This window comes from Lontra canadensis, unplaced genomic scaffold (genome assembly GCF_010015895.1).
Source record: "Lontra canadensis isolate GAN:19392208 unplaced genomic scaffold, GSC_riverotter_1.0 scaffold34, whole genome shotgun sequence".
Classification (NCBI taxonomy): Eukaryota; Metazoa; Chordata; class Mammalia; order Carnivora; family Mustelidae; genus Lontra; species Lontra canadensis.
In genome coordinates this window covers 14619102-14633927 of record NW_022631028.1, presented here as the reverse complement: position 1 = coordinate 14633927, position 14826 = coordinate 14619102, and the positions used below count along the sequence as shown (strand labels likewise).

General features: G+C 36.9%; 1 protein-coding gene across 5 annotated transcripts in view; it reads right to left on the bottom strand.

The window, feature by feature from the left end:
* CNTN4 (contactin 4) overlaps positions 1 to 14826 on the bottom strand; it is a 917793-nt gene that overhangs the window by 25152 nt on the left and 877815 nt on the right. For all 5 annotated transcript variants that reach the window (XM_032867432.1, XM_032867434.1, XM_032867431.1 and 2 more), the window contains one exon: positions 824 to 999. In XM_032867432.1, the coding sequence (XP_032723323.1) occupies positions 824 to 999 (176 nt within the window). The remainder of the gene's footprint in view (positions 1 to 823; positions 1000 to 14826) is intronic.

Sequence of the window (14826 nt, the reverse complement as noted above, 5' to 3'; positions counted from 1 at the left end):
GATTCCTATGGCAGAGGGATGGGAGGGCTTTTAAAATCATAGCCTCATTTTTATTTTCTGCTGTCTTTCGATTGGATGCCTCCATGAGAATGGCAGCCAGAATGAATCTTTATTACTAATAGGGCTATAGGACTGTGTTAGGGTAAAAAAATCTTTTTTGACAACAATTGTGATAGATACAAATTATTTCCAGATTTAACCTCATCTTGGTGTGTGTTCAATGGTAATATGTATTTTTACAGAAAGAAAGGCATTATGAAAATTCAAACATTTGAATTCAAAATTACCTAAAGATAATAAGTACCCTGATCAGACTTTCAGATTTAAGAAAGAGAGCCCTAATGTCACAATGATGAGACTTCTATAAGAGCCAAGGAAAGTTTAATCGGCAACCTAAATACACATGAGTAAACTGTCCTTAAGATATTTTTTGCTATGATATATGGTACTGTGTGGGGTAGAGAGCTGGGGATTTGAAGTTTAAAGCTGAGTTCCACAGGTTAGGGCTATGAGGCGAAGGCAAGCCATACATTTGCCCCTGAGCTCCAGTATCCTTATTCATACATAGTGCAGAATAACTAGCCTATAGCATTGTTGTGGGGATCAAGAGGACTGTCATGTAGGGTTACTCAGCCATAGGGGCCACACCGATCAGGCAAAAAGGAGCAACAATTAACCAAGAATTTCTTAAAAGAAGGTGTTGGAACAAGATCATCAAGAACAATCTTATGTTTCTTTTCATGTTAGGCTAAACAAGCTGTCACTTTGCAGAAGTTCAATTGCATAGTGAATTTGTTGTAGGTACTTTGATATTAATACTTACCCCTCCGACTCTTTCAAAGTGGTCCCCATCTTTGTCAAAATCTATCAGGTGTCCATTAAATGACCAGGTAAACACAATGTCTAGCGAGTGATCATGTGTTACCTGGCAAGGCAGAACAATACTTTCTCCAACAGTCACATCCATGCTGGAAGGGGGTACCATCACCCTTGTTGGATCTGTAGGGTGAAAACAAATGGAAACCAACAACAAAGCCTGTGAGCTTGTGTGGAAGTAAAATGTAGAACCTAAGAGCAGGATGAAATACTAAGTAGTTCTGCTTTATTTATTTTTTTTGGGGGGGGGGCTGTGACCAGTAAACCTCAGTCATCTGGGAAGCTGAGATTCAGGCCAGGAGGTCATTTTTAATATGAAAAGATGAAAACACTCATTATGTGAACCTTCACAGACCAACAAAATTCAGCTGGGGAGCACAGAGGTTAGATCTCTGAAGACACTCACGGAAGGGCCTACTTCTGACAGCCTGCTCGGAAACTGCCTCTTTAAAAAGGTTTTCATATCTCCCTAGTGTCACTAGAAAGCAGTAATTCAGTTGAATACTAACAGGAGAAATCCATGTTAATTTGAAGTTTGCTTGGTTCCCTCCCCCCTTATTATAAAAGTGATAAATGTTTAGTATGGGAAATTTAGGAAATTTAAGACAGTTAAAAGAAGAGACCAAAAAACCAATTCAAAACAAATCCTACTTACTCTCTTTACTGTCCAGAGTAAACATCTTTCTTCGTTTTGGTATAATTTCCCTCTGCCTTTTTGGTTTATAGTTTTTCAAGTTGTTTTGTTTTGCATTCTTGTAAACATGATACACATATGATTTTCCTTTTTTCTCTAGTTGATATAATATAGGTTTATATCTTTATAATCTGCATAATATACTATTAAGTTTATAATCTCAACCATTTTGAAACTAAGACATTTTAGCAATTTTTTTATAAATATAAAAGCACTGCAATGAACTCATTGACAAAATTATATATATTTGTGTATGTATATTACATCTTTAAAGTAAGTACTAATTTGCTTTTAAATTCACCCTTTACATTATGATTTTAATTGAAAATGAAATGGCCTTGTTTAGCTGAGATAGTTTAAAAACCCTAATGCCCTACCATTCACATGCTGATCTTTTATTTTTCACTGCAATATGATTTCATAAATGTTGTCAGAATAAGAGAGTGAAAATAAATTTGAGTTAAAGATAAAGGTCATATAAACACCTAAAGAATGAAATTTTGAATCCAGCCATATTCCAGAAATTTCTCTGCACTAAACCAAATCAAACTAAACCGAACTAAACAAACCATAACAAAGAAGACAAATCAAAAGCAAACAAAACAATGAAAGAACATTGATTAATACCTTTCTATATTCACAGGATTGCATTTCAGGCTGTGGGGTATATAAATATTTATTAAGTGTATGTCCTCGATTAAAATCTCAGCTGGAAATTTTGAAATGATGTCTCATAGGACATGTTTGATGGGTCTTACTTTCTAACAATGCATTAAAAAACCTCCTTTTTAAAGATTTTATTTATTTATTTGACAGACAGAGATCACAAGTAGGCAGAGAGGCAGGCAGGGAGAGAGAGGAGGAAGCAGACTCTCTGCTGAGCAGAGAGCCCGATGTGGGGCTCGATCCCAGGACCCTGGGATCATGACCCAAGCTGAAGGCAGAGGCTTTAACCCACTGAGCCACCCAGGCACCCCCCAAAACCTCCTTTTTAAAGAGAGTATTTAAAAGAGTTTTTCTGTCCTTTTATGCAACTATGGAAAGCACACATCTCGAGTCTTTAGAAAAGGAAAGTCTGTGTCCATAAACAGACTATTAGCTTGGAATGAAATACACTTTAGCTATTTTCCAAAACTAGGAAAAGATCATAAATGGATTGCCGTTCTTTTGGTCATTGCATTGTATGAGTGATGTCCATGAAAAGAAAATGTAAAAACAGGTATTTCTAGCTAAGAGACAATGGGAGGGAAAATCCTAAGATTTTGGGAGGCTTTTATAAATCACATAATCAAAATTTGCTCTAGTGATTAACTGATTTGCAGGTATTAATACAGATTGAAATTTTTTTAAATGAGGGAAGGAATTGAGAACAAAGCACCTTAGAATAAGTCTCACTTTTAAATTTAAATTTTCTTCATCTATAGAATGAGGACTGGAACAAATAATTCCAGGCCCAAATCATATGTGTGTATGGTTTTTAATTGGTAAGATGTTGCCTAATTCTTCTTTAATTGTCTGACTACTGATTTCACAATTTAGATTCTTATCTTAAAGAACATTCATTTGTTGATTTATTCACCAAGTGTGTAGTGTGAGTTGTATGGATGACAGCACTTGGTACCAAAAGAGATATAAAAGAGAATGAGGGAATAAAAGCATTCATAGTAACTAGTTGAGCCTTTTACATTCCAGACACTGTGTTAAAACTTTACATAGATTATTTCATTTATTCTTAACAAAGAGGTATTATTATCATCCCTACCTAATGGATGAGAGAAACTGACACTGAAGAGTGTTTAAAAGGAACTATCTATTCCTTTTAAACACGCGCTGAGCTGTGTCCTTTCATTTAGCTGAAAACATGATACCAATTCACAAATTATCCAGAGAACAAATCTAAGGGCATAATGTAACAATTTGTCCTCTTGCTTATGTATAGTCAACTTAAGATATCTGAATGCAGAAGAAATTCAGAGAAGGCCGTGGGGTGAAGACAGTTTCAGAGTGTTTCACTGCAGGAGTAATGAAGTTACTGCCTTAAAAAGCTAAAAAGTAGTAATGACTTAATGCATAAAATGCTGGCTCTGGCTCTAAGCTTACACGTCAGACTTCAGAGAGTAGTGTCAAATGTCCAGGCTCAAGTCCTTAAAAAATGTCTTGGCTTCCTATCTCCTGATAACTTCTGGGTGAGCAGCAAGGAGTTGGCACATATTCCAAAGCCTAGAGTCATTTGCAATTCTGGCTCACATTTTTAACTGACATTTGTTTCCTGAAGAAATGTTCATTCCTTTATGCACAGGTAGGGAGTGGGGACAAATTTTATTATCAGTGAACTCAGTTGTCTGTTAACCAAGAACCAGAGAAGTTCCCTAAATCAAGGATTATGCTGGTCCAGTCTGTGCTGACAGCTGTTAATTCATTAACTTAGCACTTGTCACCGATTCATGTTCTGAGCCTTGAAGGAGCAAAAATCAATACAAAGCAAGTCATGCAGTATACACAGAGCAGAGAGGTCTCCTTGGGACCAGAGAAGATTAAACTAAAGAGGTTGAAACCTCATTATCTACTTGGTTTTCTCAAATTGCATGCCTGTTCAGTACTCGTTTCCTGTGTTGTGAATTCTGATGTTTTTTACTTGATTAATTTCCTTAAATTTGAATATAAACGCTGTACACAAACAGATGGCTTCTTCAAAGCAAAACTGTCTCCCCTCCTTGGGTTTTAATTCATCAAGCTCAGGAAGAACCTATATTTACGACTTGTGTTCTGAAGAGTCACTTCAGCTATTGTTCTGTGCATAGACCTCTCAAAGGCAATTAGGACTTGAGATGTGAATTGATGTCTGGATTTGGATGTAATTAAATACCAACAATACATAGGACCAACGACACCCCTCAACTTTTCTGTTTGTGGCTGGTTCATCTGCAGAGAATGATAAATTCAGAACTCCAGAGGACTGATGCTTAAAATGTATGTATTTACCAAGTGTTTAAACCTCCTAGAATAAAATTAAAAAACAACAACAACAACAACAACAACAAACACCTCATGTTCTACATTGCTTTCTATGATAGAGGACAGAAAGTAATACTAAGTGCTTTGTTCTCAAGAGTATGACAATGATGAGAGAGAGACAATTATTAACAACTCTGTTAATGATTAGGTCAACAATTTGATGCATAAATTATAATACTTATTATCCAAGTCATATCATCTTCTGAATTTCCCTGTTGGTGGAAAAGCTTTCTGATTTAGGGGCTTTATTATCTGTAAAAACAAGTACTTGTGGGTTCACAGGACAAGAATTCTATTTTGCTTTTCCTTTCCCTATACAATACCAACACTTCCTTTCAGTTGGTAAATACTTTCACTCACGGTGCCAGTCACGATATTCACTCGGTGACTATCAGGAAAGTACTTTTTTTCTTTTTTAAGATTTTATTTATTTATTTGACAGACAGAGATCACAAATGGGCAGAGGCAGGCAGAGAGAGAGGAGGAAGCAAGCTCCCTGCTGAGCAGAGAGCCCGATGCGGGGCTTGACCCCAGGACCCTGAGATCATGACCTGAGCCGAAGGCAGAGGCATAACCCACTGAGCCACCCAGGCGCCCCAGGAAAGTACTTAATGTGTGTTTCATTCTTCTTCATTTACAGAAGGTATACATCTCCTTTTATGAGTGTATTTCTTCACTGTAACAGTTTTGATGATGCCTTTGAGTCAGGTTGTGTCTTCTTTTTTATATTAATTTCTATGGAACTTTAAAAATGGGATTCTTCAAAAATAGGAGCTAGTCAAAGAGCTGACAGCTCACCTGAGATGGCACAAGGAGGAATAGCCAGCGAACTATTTTTAATAGTAGTTAAATGCCGCAACAAAGGTGGTGGATTAGCTTTCACAGTAAACCTGGAGGTAGCATCCTAGGGATCTCTGCATTGGTCCCATTTACTGAATAAAAGTAAAACCTGTGTTGATTGAACTGTATCTATCAAATCTGCATAAAACACACATAAAAGGAATACCATAAATTTGAGTTGAAATTCAAAATTCACAGTGATTTCAAGATCGACTAATTCTTTCATTTAGTCTGAAATGTAATAGAGATGAAGGCAAAAGACTACATTTTAAAAAATGAGCGACAAAGGTATAGGCAAGAAGAAGACTGGATTGGCAGCTCACATGGAAAAGACTTGAACATCTCAGTGTCAACAGGGCTTGTGAAGTTGTCCCCAAAAGCTAATGTAATCTTAAGTTGCACAAAGAGACACAAATGTCTTAGAGAGGTAAAAATCCCATTGTATTTTATATTAATGAGGCCACAGCTTGGCTAGGAACATCTTCTGGTTTCACCGGCAGATTAGTGCACCTAGGTTAGTGAAGCACATAATAGATCTGTAACAGCTAAAATAACTGAAAATGTTTGACACGAGAAAGAGAAATTAAAGGAGACATGAGAGTGGTCTTCAAATATGTGAAGGGTTTATAGGCAGAAGATGAAATAAACTCACTTTGTGTCATCCAAAGTATAAGGTACAAAGAGGTATATTTTGACTCTGTGTAAGTGAGAACTTTCCAATAATTTGACCTTTTCAACAGGGAAATGGGCATCTCAGGAGAATGTGAATCACCACTTCTAAAAGTATTCAAGCAGAGGTGGGCACCATCGGAGAAGGTGTGTCAGGTTCTACCAAAGGCCAGCCAGGCTGGATAAAGCCTATTACCCTCTGAAGACTGATGCTTCCCTGACCACCCTATTCACTGGGGATCTTTTCCTTTGTGAAGCTTATTCTCTTTCTTCAATGTTAATCTTGAGCATTGTCATGGACTATCACTTACATATACCCAGTTTCTCCGGGAGACAGTGACCACATCTTACACTTTTATAACACTTGATGCCTAGCTCTGTACCTACTCATGAGAGGTGGTTAAGGATAGGTTGACAATACCACCATTACCCAGTGGTGGTATTGGTTAATGATAGAAACAAAGCCCTGAACCTTAAAGTGTTGTAGATTGGGAAGGTATTATATTTCTTACTATTTACCCAATAGAACATAAAAAAGGAGCCACCTAAGGATTCACTCACTGTGGAAACTCTGCCTCTTCCTCTGTGTTCATTACTGACCTTTTCCTCAAGGCCACATTTAGGACTTATTTATTTCTTGCTTTAAAAGAGAAATTTATTTTAAAAATAATTTATTTTTGAATAATTTCAAACTTACAGAAAAGTTGCCAGGAATGTACAAAGAATTCTTTCACCTTCACACAGATCCCTCCATTGTTAATATTTTACTGCATTTGCTTCTTTCTTTCTTGCATGTAATGAACATATATAATAAACATTATATTCTCTATAATATATAATATTTACTCATTATCATTAGTCCTTTTGTAAGCCTTTTGAGAGTAACTACAGACATGAGGTCTCATTGCCCTTAAGCATTCCAGCATGTGTTTATGCAAACAAGGACACTTTCCTAATAATCAGCACATGATCCTCCAAATAAAGAAATCAACCCTGGTACATCATCACTTTGCAATTCAGATCCCATTCAAAATTTCCTAACTTTCTCAGTCATGTTTCTTTATATTTTAGTCCAGGATTTTATCCAGGAAAGCAAGTTGAATTTATTTGTCATTCTTCTTCAGGATCCATCAAGTTAGATCATTTCTTTAGTCTTCCCCTATTTTTCAAATCCTTGACAGTTTTAAAGAGAATAGGCATTACGTTCTCTAGGATGACTCTCAACCTGGATTTATCTGATGTTGCATGACCTGATTTAGATTGTGCATTCTCAGCAGGAACAACACTAAAATGTTGTGGTGTATCTTCTAAATGTACTGGATCAGGAGCTATGTGATGCGATGTGATGTGATGTGATGTGATGTGAAGTGAACTTATCTTCACACTGACCATTTTAACCCTGCTCACCTGGCTATGTTGGTGTCTGCATGGTTTCTTTACCTCATAGTTAACAATTGCTTCTTGTAACTGAGTAGAATTTGGGGGGGTGGGATTCTGAAATTATACCAATGTTCTGACACTCATCAAACCTCTACCTCCCAGACGTAGGACCCATTAAATATTCTTGCCTGAAGCAATCTCCCCTTTGATGATTGCTGAATGCCAAGTCTGTTTCTCATTGCTTCTACATGTACTGGATGACATTTTCCTTTAAGGAAGAACTTTCCTCTTTCATTCATTCATTCATTCATTCACTCTTGGCCTCCTACTTTATCCAATGGGTTGTAATACATTAGTATTGTTATTTATTTTGATGCTCAAATAGTCCCATTTTGGCCAGTGTCAATCCTTTTAAGCTGGCTCCTGTGTCCTTGTGACATTTCGCTCCTTTGTTGAGTGGTTCCTTACTATCTGGCCCAATAAGATGTTCCAGTCTCATCTTATACTTTGCTGTAGTCCTAGAATGAGCAGTTTCTGCAGGGAGGACTGGTTCTTTTTAGTGGAGGATTGTTTTGAGAAATCAAGATGTCGACACCATGTGCTTATTGATTCTAGGCCCCCTTAGTCAAAGAGATAATTGAGTGCACACACACACACACACACACACACACACACACGTATAATACACATACATATACCTCTGTAATTATTTCTAGATCTTGTCCTCAAAACATTACTCATTTCAACTCAACATCCAAAAAACAAATAATCCAATTAAAAATGGGTGGAAGATAGGAACAATCACTTCTTCAAAGAAGACATCTAGATAGCCAATAGACAAATGACAAGATGTTTAACATTACTCCTCATCAGGGAAAAGAAATCAAAACTACAACGGGATATCACCCCACACTTGTCAGAATGCTAAAATCAAAACACAAAAAGCAGTAAGTATCGGCAAGGATTTGGAGAAAAAGGAAGCCTAGTACTTTGCTGATGAGAATGCAAACTGGGAGAGTCACTATGAAAAATTGTATAGAAGTTCTTCAAAAAATTAAAAAGAGAACTAACCTGCAAATAAGAACTACCTGAAAGGGTAACAATACTCATATCAAACAAAGGCTGTAACAAGAGAAAAAAAGGACATTACATAATCAATCATTAAGGGGATACTCCAACAACAAGATGGTTAAGCTTCTGTCTTTGGCTCAGGTCATGATCTCAGGGTCCTGGGATCGAGTCCTGCATCAGGCTTATTGCTCAGAGGGGATCCTGCTTCTCTCTCTACCTGCTACTCCCCCAGCTTGTGTTTTGGCTCTTTCTCTGACAAGCAAATAAATAAAATCTTAAAAAAAAGAAGATTTAAAATTGCAACTATCATGCACCAACATGGGAGAACCCAAATACTTAAAGCAGTAATAACAAACACAATGGGAATAATTGATAGTAATAAAATAATATTAGGGGACTTTAACATCCCACCTACATCAATGGATAGATGATCTAAACAGAAAATCAATAAGGAAAGAGTGGCTTTGAATGACACATTGTACCTGTGCTACATGCTAAATACATGACTGTATTTAGCAGATACAGAGAATCCTAAAACAGCAGAATACACATTGTTTTCAATTGTACATGGAACATTCTCCAGAATAGAGCACATATTAGGCCACAGAACAAGTGTTAACAAAATTTAAAAGATCAGAGTTATTTCATGCATCTTTTCTTTTTTTTATTATATTTTCTTTAAAAGATTTTATTTAGTTAGTTATTTGTCAGAATGAGAGAGAGAGAGAGAGAGAGAGAGCACACAAGCAGGCAGAGTGACAGGCAGAGGCGGAGAGAGAAGCAGGCTCCCTGCCGAGCAAGGAGCCCAATGCAGGACTCGATTCCAGGACCCTGGGATCATGACCTGAGCTGAAGGCACCAGCTTAGCTGACTGAGCCACCCAGGCATCCCTCATGTATCTTTTCTAACCATAATGCTATGAAACTAAAAATCAACCACAAGAAAAAATCTGGAAAGAGCACAAATACGTTCCAGGTATTTGTAACTGCTACATGCTACTAAACAATGACTGGGTCACCAAGAAATCAAAGAATAAATAAAAAATTACATGGAGACAAATGAAAATGAAACCACAATGGTCCAAAATCTTTGGGATGCAGCAAAAGCTGTTCTAAGAGGGAAGTTTATAGCAATAGAGGCCTACATCAAGAAGCAAGAAAAATCTCAAACAACCTAAGCTAACACCTGAAGGAGCTAGAAGAAGAAAAACAGATAAAACCCCAAATGAGTAGAAGGAAGGAAATAGAGAAGCTTAGAGGAGACATAAATGGAATAGAAACAACAACAAAAACCCCCACAAAAGAACCAGCAGCTGGTTCTTTGAAATGATCAATAAAATTGATAAATCTTTAGCCAGACTCATAAAAGAGGGGTGGAGGGAGACTCATATAAACAGAATCTGAAATGAAAGAAAGGGAATAATGACCAACACTACAGAAATGAAAAGGATTATAAGAGAATATTATGGAAAAATTACATGCCAGTAAATTGGACAACCTAGATAAATTCCTAGAAACATATAACTTACTGAAACTGAATCAGAAAGAAATAGAAAATTCAAACAGACTAATTACCAGCAATGAAATTGAATCAGTATTAAAAAAAACTTCCAACAAACAAAAGTCCACAACCAGATGGCTTCACAGGTGCATTATAACAAACATTTAAAGAAAAGTTAATACTTATTCTTCTCAAACTCTTCTAAAAGATAGAAGAGGAAGAAAGACTTTAAAATCTGTTCTATAAGGCCTTCATTACCCTGATACCAAAACCAGATAAAGATACTACAAAAAAAAAGAGAACTACAGGCCAATATCTCTGATGAACATAGATGTGAAAATCTTCAACAAAATATTAGGAAATTAGGGGTACCTGGGTGGCTCAGTGGGTTAAAGCCTCTGCCTTTGGCTCAGGACATGATCTCAGGGTCCTGGGATGGAGCCCCATATCAGGCTCTCTGCCTAGCAGAGAGCCTGCTTCCTCCTTTTTCTCTGCCTGCCTCTCTGCCTATTTGTGATCTCTCTCTGTCAAATAAATAAATAAATTAAATTTAAAAAAATTAGGAAATTAAATCCAACAATACATTTAAAAAAAATCATTCACCATGATCAAGTGGGAGTCATTCAAGGGATGCAAGGGTGGTTTAATATTCACAAATCAATCAATGTGATACATCACATCAATAAGAGAAAGGAGGATAAAAACCATATGGCCATTTTAATAGATGCAGAAAAAATATTTGATAAAGCACTACATTCATGATAAAAACCTTCAGCAAAGGAGGTTGAGAGGGAACATACCTCAGCATAATAAAGGTTCTACATGAAAAACCCACAGCTAACTCATATTCAATGGTGAAAAATTGAGTGCTTTCTCCCTAATATTAGGAATAAGACAAATGTCCACTCTCACCACTTTTATTCAGCATAGTACTGGGAATCCTAGCCACAGCAATTATACAATCGAAAGGAATAAAAGGCTTCCAACTTGTTAAGGAAAAAGTAAAACTTTAAGTATTTGCAGATGACATGATACTATATATACAAAACCTTAAAGACTCCACCAAAAAAGAGGGTGCCTCTGTGGCTCAGTGGGTTAAGCCTCTGCCTTCGGCTCAGGTCATGATCTCAGGGTCCTGGGATTGAGCCCCATATAGGCTCTCTGCTCAGAGGGAGCCTGCTTCAACCTCTCTCTCTGCCTGCCTCTCTGCCTACTTGTGATCTAGGTCTGTCAAATAAATAAATAAAATCTTAAAAAAAAAAAAAAAGGACTCCACCAAAAAACTACTAGAACTGATAAATGAACTCAGTAAAGTCACAGGATACAAAATCAATGTACAGAAGTCCATTGCATTTCTATACATTAATAATAAAGCAGTAGAAAGAAATACTTAAAAAGCAAACTCATTTACAATTGAACCAAAAATAATAAAATACCTAGGAATATACCTAACCAAGGAAGTGAAAATCTATACTCTGACAACTATAAAACACTAATGAAAGAAACTGAAGATGACACAAACAAATGGAAGGATATTCCATGTTCATGGATGGGAAGAACAAATATTGCTAAAATGCCCACATTACCCAAATAATCTACAGATTCAATGTAATCCTTATCAAAATACCAACAGTATTTTTCACAGAACTACAACAAACAGCCTTAATTTATATAGAACCACCAAAGACCGTGAAGAGTCCCCCCCAATTTTTTTTTGGCTTTTTTTTTTTTAAGATTTTTTTTTTTTTTTTCAAAAATCTTGAAAAAGAAAAGCAAAGCTGGAGGTATCACAGTTCCAGATTTCGAGTTATATTACAAAGCTGTAATAATCATAACAATCTGATATTGGCACAAAAATAGAAACATTGATGAACAGAACAGGATAGAAAGCTCAGAAACAAACCCTTGATTATATGGTCAATTAATCTTTGACAAAAGAGTCAAGAATACAAAGGAATCAAAAGGAATGGGAAAAAAGTCTCTAACAAATGGTATTGGGAAAACTAAACAGCTACATGCAAAGGAACAAAACTGGACCAGCTTCTTATACCATATACAAAAATAATCTCAAAGTGAATTAAAGATGTAAATGGGGGGGTGCCTGGGTGGCTCAGTGGGTTAAGCCTCTGCCTTCGGCTCAGGTCATGATCCCAGGGTCCTGGGATCGAGCCCCATGTCAGGCTCTCTGCTCAGCGGGGAGCATGCTTTCCTTCCTCTCTCTGCCTGCTTCTCTACTTGTGATCTCTCTATCAAATAAATAAATAAAATCTTAAAAAAAAAAAAGATGTAAATGGGAGACCTGAAACCATAAACATCGTAGAAGAGAGCAGTGGCAGTAATTTCTTTCACATCTGCTATAACATTTTTCTAGATAGGTCTCTTGAGACAAGAGAAATAAAAGCAAAACTAAGCCATGGGGACTACATCAAAATAAAAAAAAACTTCGGCACATTGAAGGAAACAATAAAACTAAAAACCTACTGAATGGGAGAAGATGTTTGCAAATGACATATCTGAAGAAGGGTTAGTATTCTAAAGAATTTATCATACTCAACATCCAAGAAACAAATAAGCCAGATAAGAAATGAGCAGAAGACATGGACAGACATTTTTCTAAAGAAGACATCCAGATGGTCAACAGACACATAAAAAGATGCTCAACATCACTCATCATCAGGAAAATGCAAATCAAAACTACAATGAGCTATCACCTCACACCTGTCAGAAAAGCTAAAATCAAAATGAGAAACAAAATGTGTTGGCGAGGATGTGGGAAAAAAAGGAACCCTAGTGCACTGTTGGTGAGAATGCAAACTGGTGCAGCCACTGTGGAAAACAGTATGAAGTTTCCTCAGAAAGTTAAAAATAGAACTACCCTATAATTCAGCAATCCCACTGTTGGGTATTTACTTAAAAAACAAAACAAAACAAAACACTAATTCAAAGAGATACCTGCAACCCTATGTTTATTGCAGCATTATTTACTATAGTCGAATTATGGAAGAAGCCCAAATCTCCACTGATAAATGAATAGATAAAGAAAATGTGGTACACACCCCCCCACACATGAATATTATTTAGCTATAAAAAGGAATGAAATCTTGCTATACAACAACATGGAAGCAGCTAGAGAGATATTTCACTTAATGTTAAGGGGAAAAAGAGAAAGACCAGTACTATATGGTTTCACTCATATGTGGAATTTAAGAAACAAAACAAATGGGGGTGCCTGGGTGGCTCAGTTGGTTGAACATCCAACTCTTGGTTTCAGCTCAGGTCATGATCTTGGTCATGAGATTGAGCCCTGAATTGATACCTTGCTCAGCGGGGTGTCTGTTTGGGATTATTTCTCTGCCTCTTCCCTGCCTCACACTCACCCTCAAATAAATAAATACATAAATCTTCAAAAAAAAAAAAAAAGAAAGAAAATGGATGAACAAAGGGGAAAGAAAAAGAGAGAAAGAGACAAACCAAGAAACACTCTTAATTATAGAGAACAAGCTGATGGAGTTTGTTTCAGAGGGGTGGTGCATGGGGAGATGGATGAAATAGGTGATGGAGATTAAGAGTATACTTATCCTGATGAGCACTGAGTAATGTATAGGATTGCTGGATCGCTCTATTGTACACCTGAAACTAATATAAAGCTGTATGTTAACTATACTGGATTTATTTATTTTTTTTCAAAGATTTTATTTATTTATTTGACAGAGGGAGAGAGGTCACAAGTAGACAGAGAGGCAGGCAGAGAGGCAGGCAGAGAGAGAAGGGGAAGCAGGCTCCCTGCTGAGCAGAGAGCCTGATGTGGGCCTCGATCCCAGGACTCTGAGATCATGACCTGAGCCGAAAGCAGAGGCTTAACCCACTGAGCCACCCAGGCGCCCACTATACTGGATTTAAAACAAAAAAAACAAAACAAAAAAACCCCACAACGTTTACTTATTGCTTAATCAACTTATTTTTTGCTTAGTCTAACCAATCTGCAACCTTGTCAACTGTCCTCTCTGCCCATCACCTCTACACCCACACTCAACTATCCCATGTCCTGTGATTCTAGGCTCTTAGACCTGTGCCTCCCTAGGGCTCTCCAACCCACCTCACCGTCCCGTATCCTCAGCTACTGGGCAGACTCTGCCGTGCTGGAAAGGGAAGGGATGTAGGAAAGTAAGAAAATGGAATGGTGGGGAAGATGGGACTTAGACAGTTTTAATATTGAAAATGTAAAATTTTAAAATAAATACATTGCAGAAAAATAAAAAAGATGTCCAACTCAAATTCTAGAGCATATGTTATTTAAAAATTAAAGGTTTATGCTACCACCTAGAAGATGAATAGATACAGGAAATGTATTACTTCATAAAAATTGAAACACCAAGTTTCTGCCTTTCACACCAGGGCGAAACCTTGAGTCAATACATTTCACAAAATACCTAACATCAGGAACACAGCATTACTCAAATTATATTAAGCTTTTAGAGATAAATTTATTAGTAAATAGAAGAAAAATTGATTAATATTCTAATTACTCTTTTCTGCTAGGTCATTAGGTTCTGCCTTTTAAAACAGCTACCAGAACAAACAACCAACATAGTTTCCAGTTTGTCCTTTTCCCCCTGAGTTGCTTTTCAGCCATGAATCCCTTCTGTCAGGGAGTTAGATGGGAAGTAGGAAATGAATAATGGGGTAGGAGAGGTTACCCTTGGGTTTTCTATACTACTCAGACAAAAGTCCCTTCCAGATTGTTCTATTATTGCTACTTTTGAGGGTTTGAAATTCTTCTC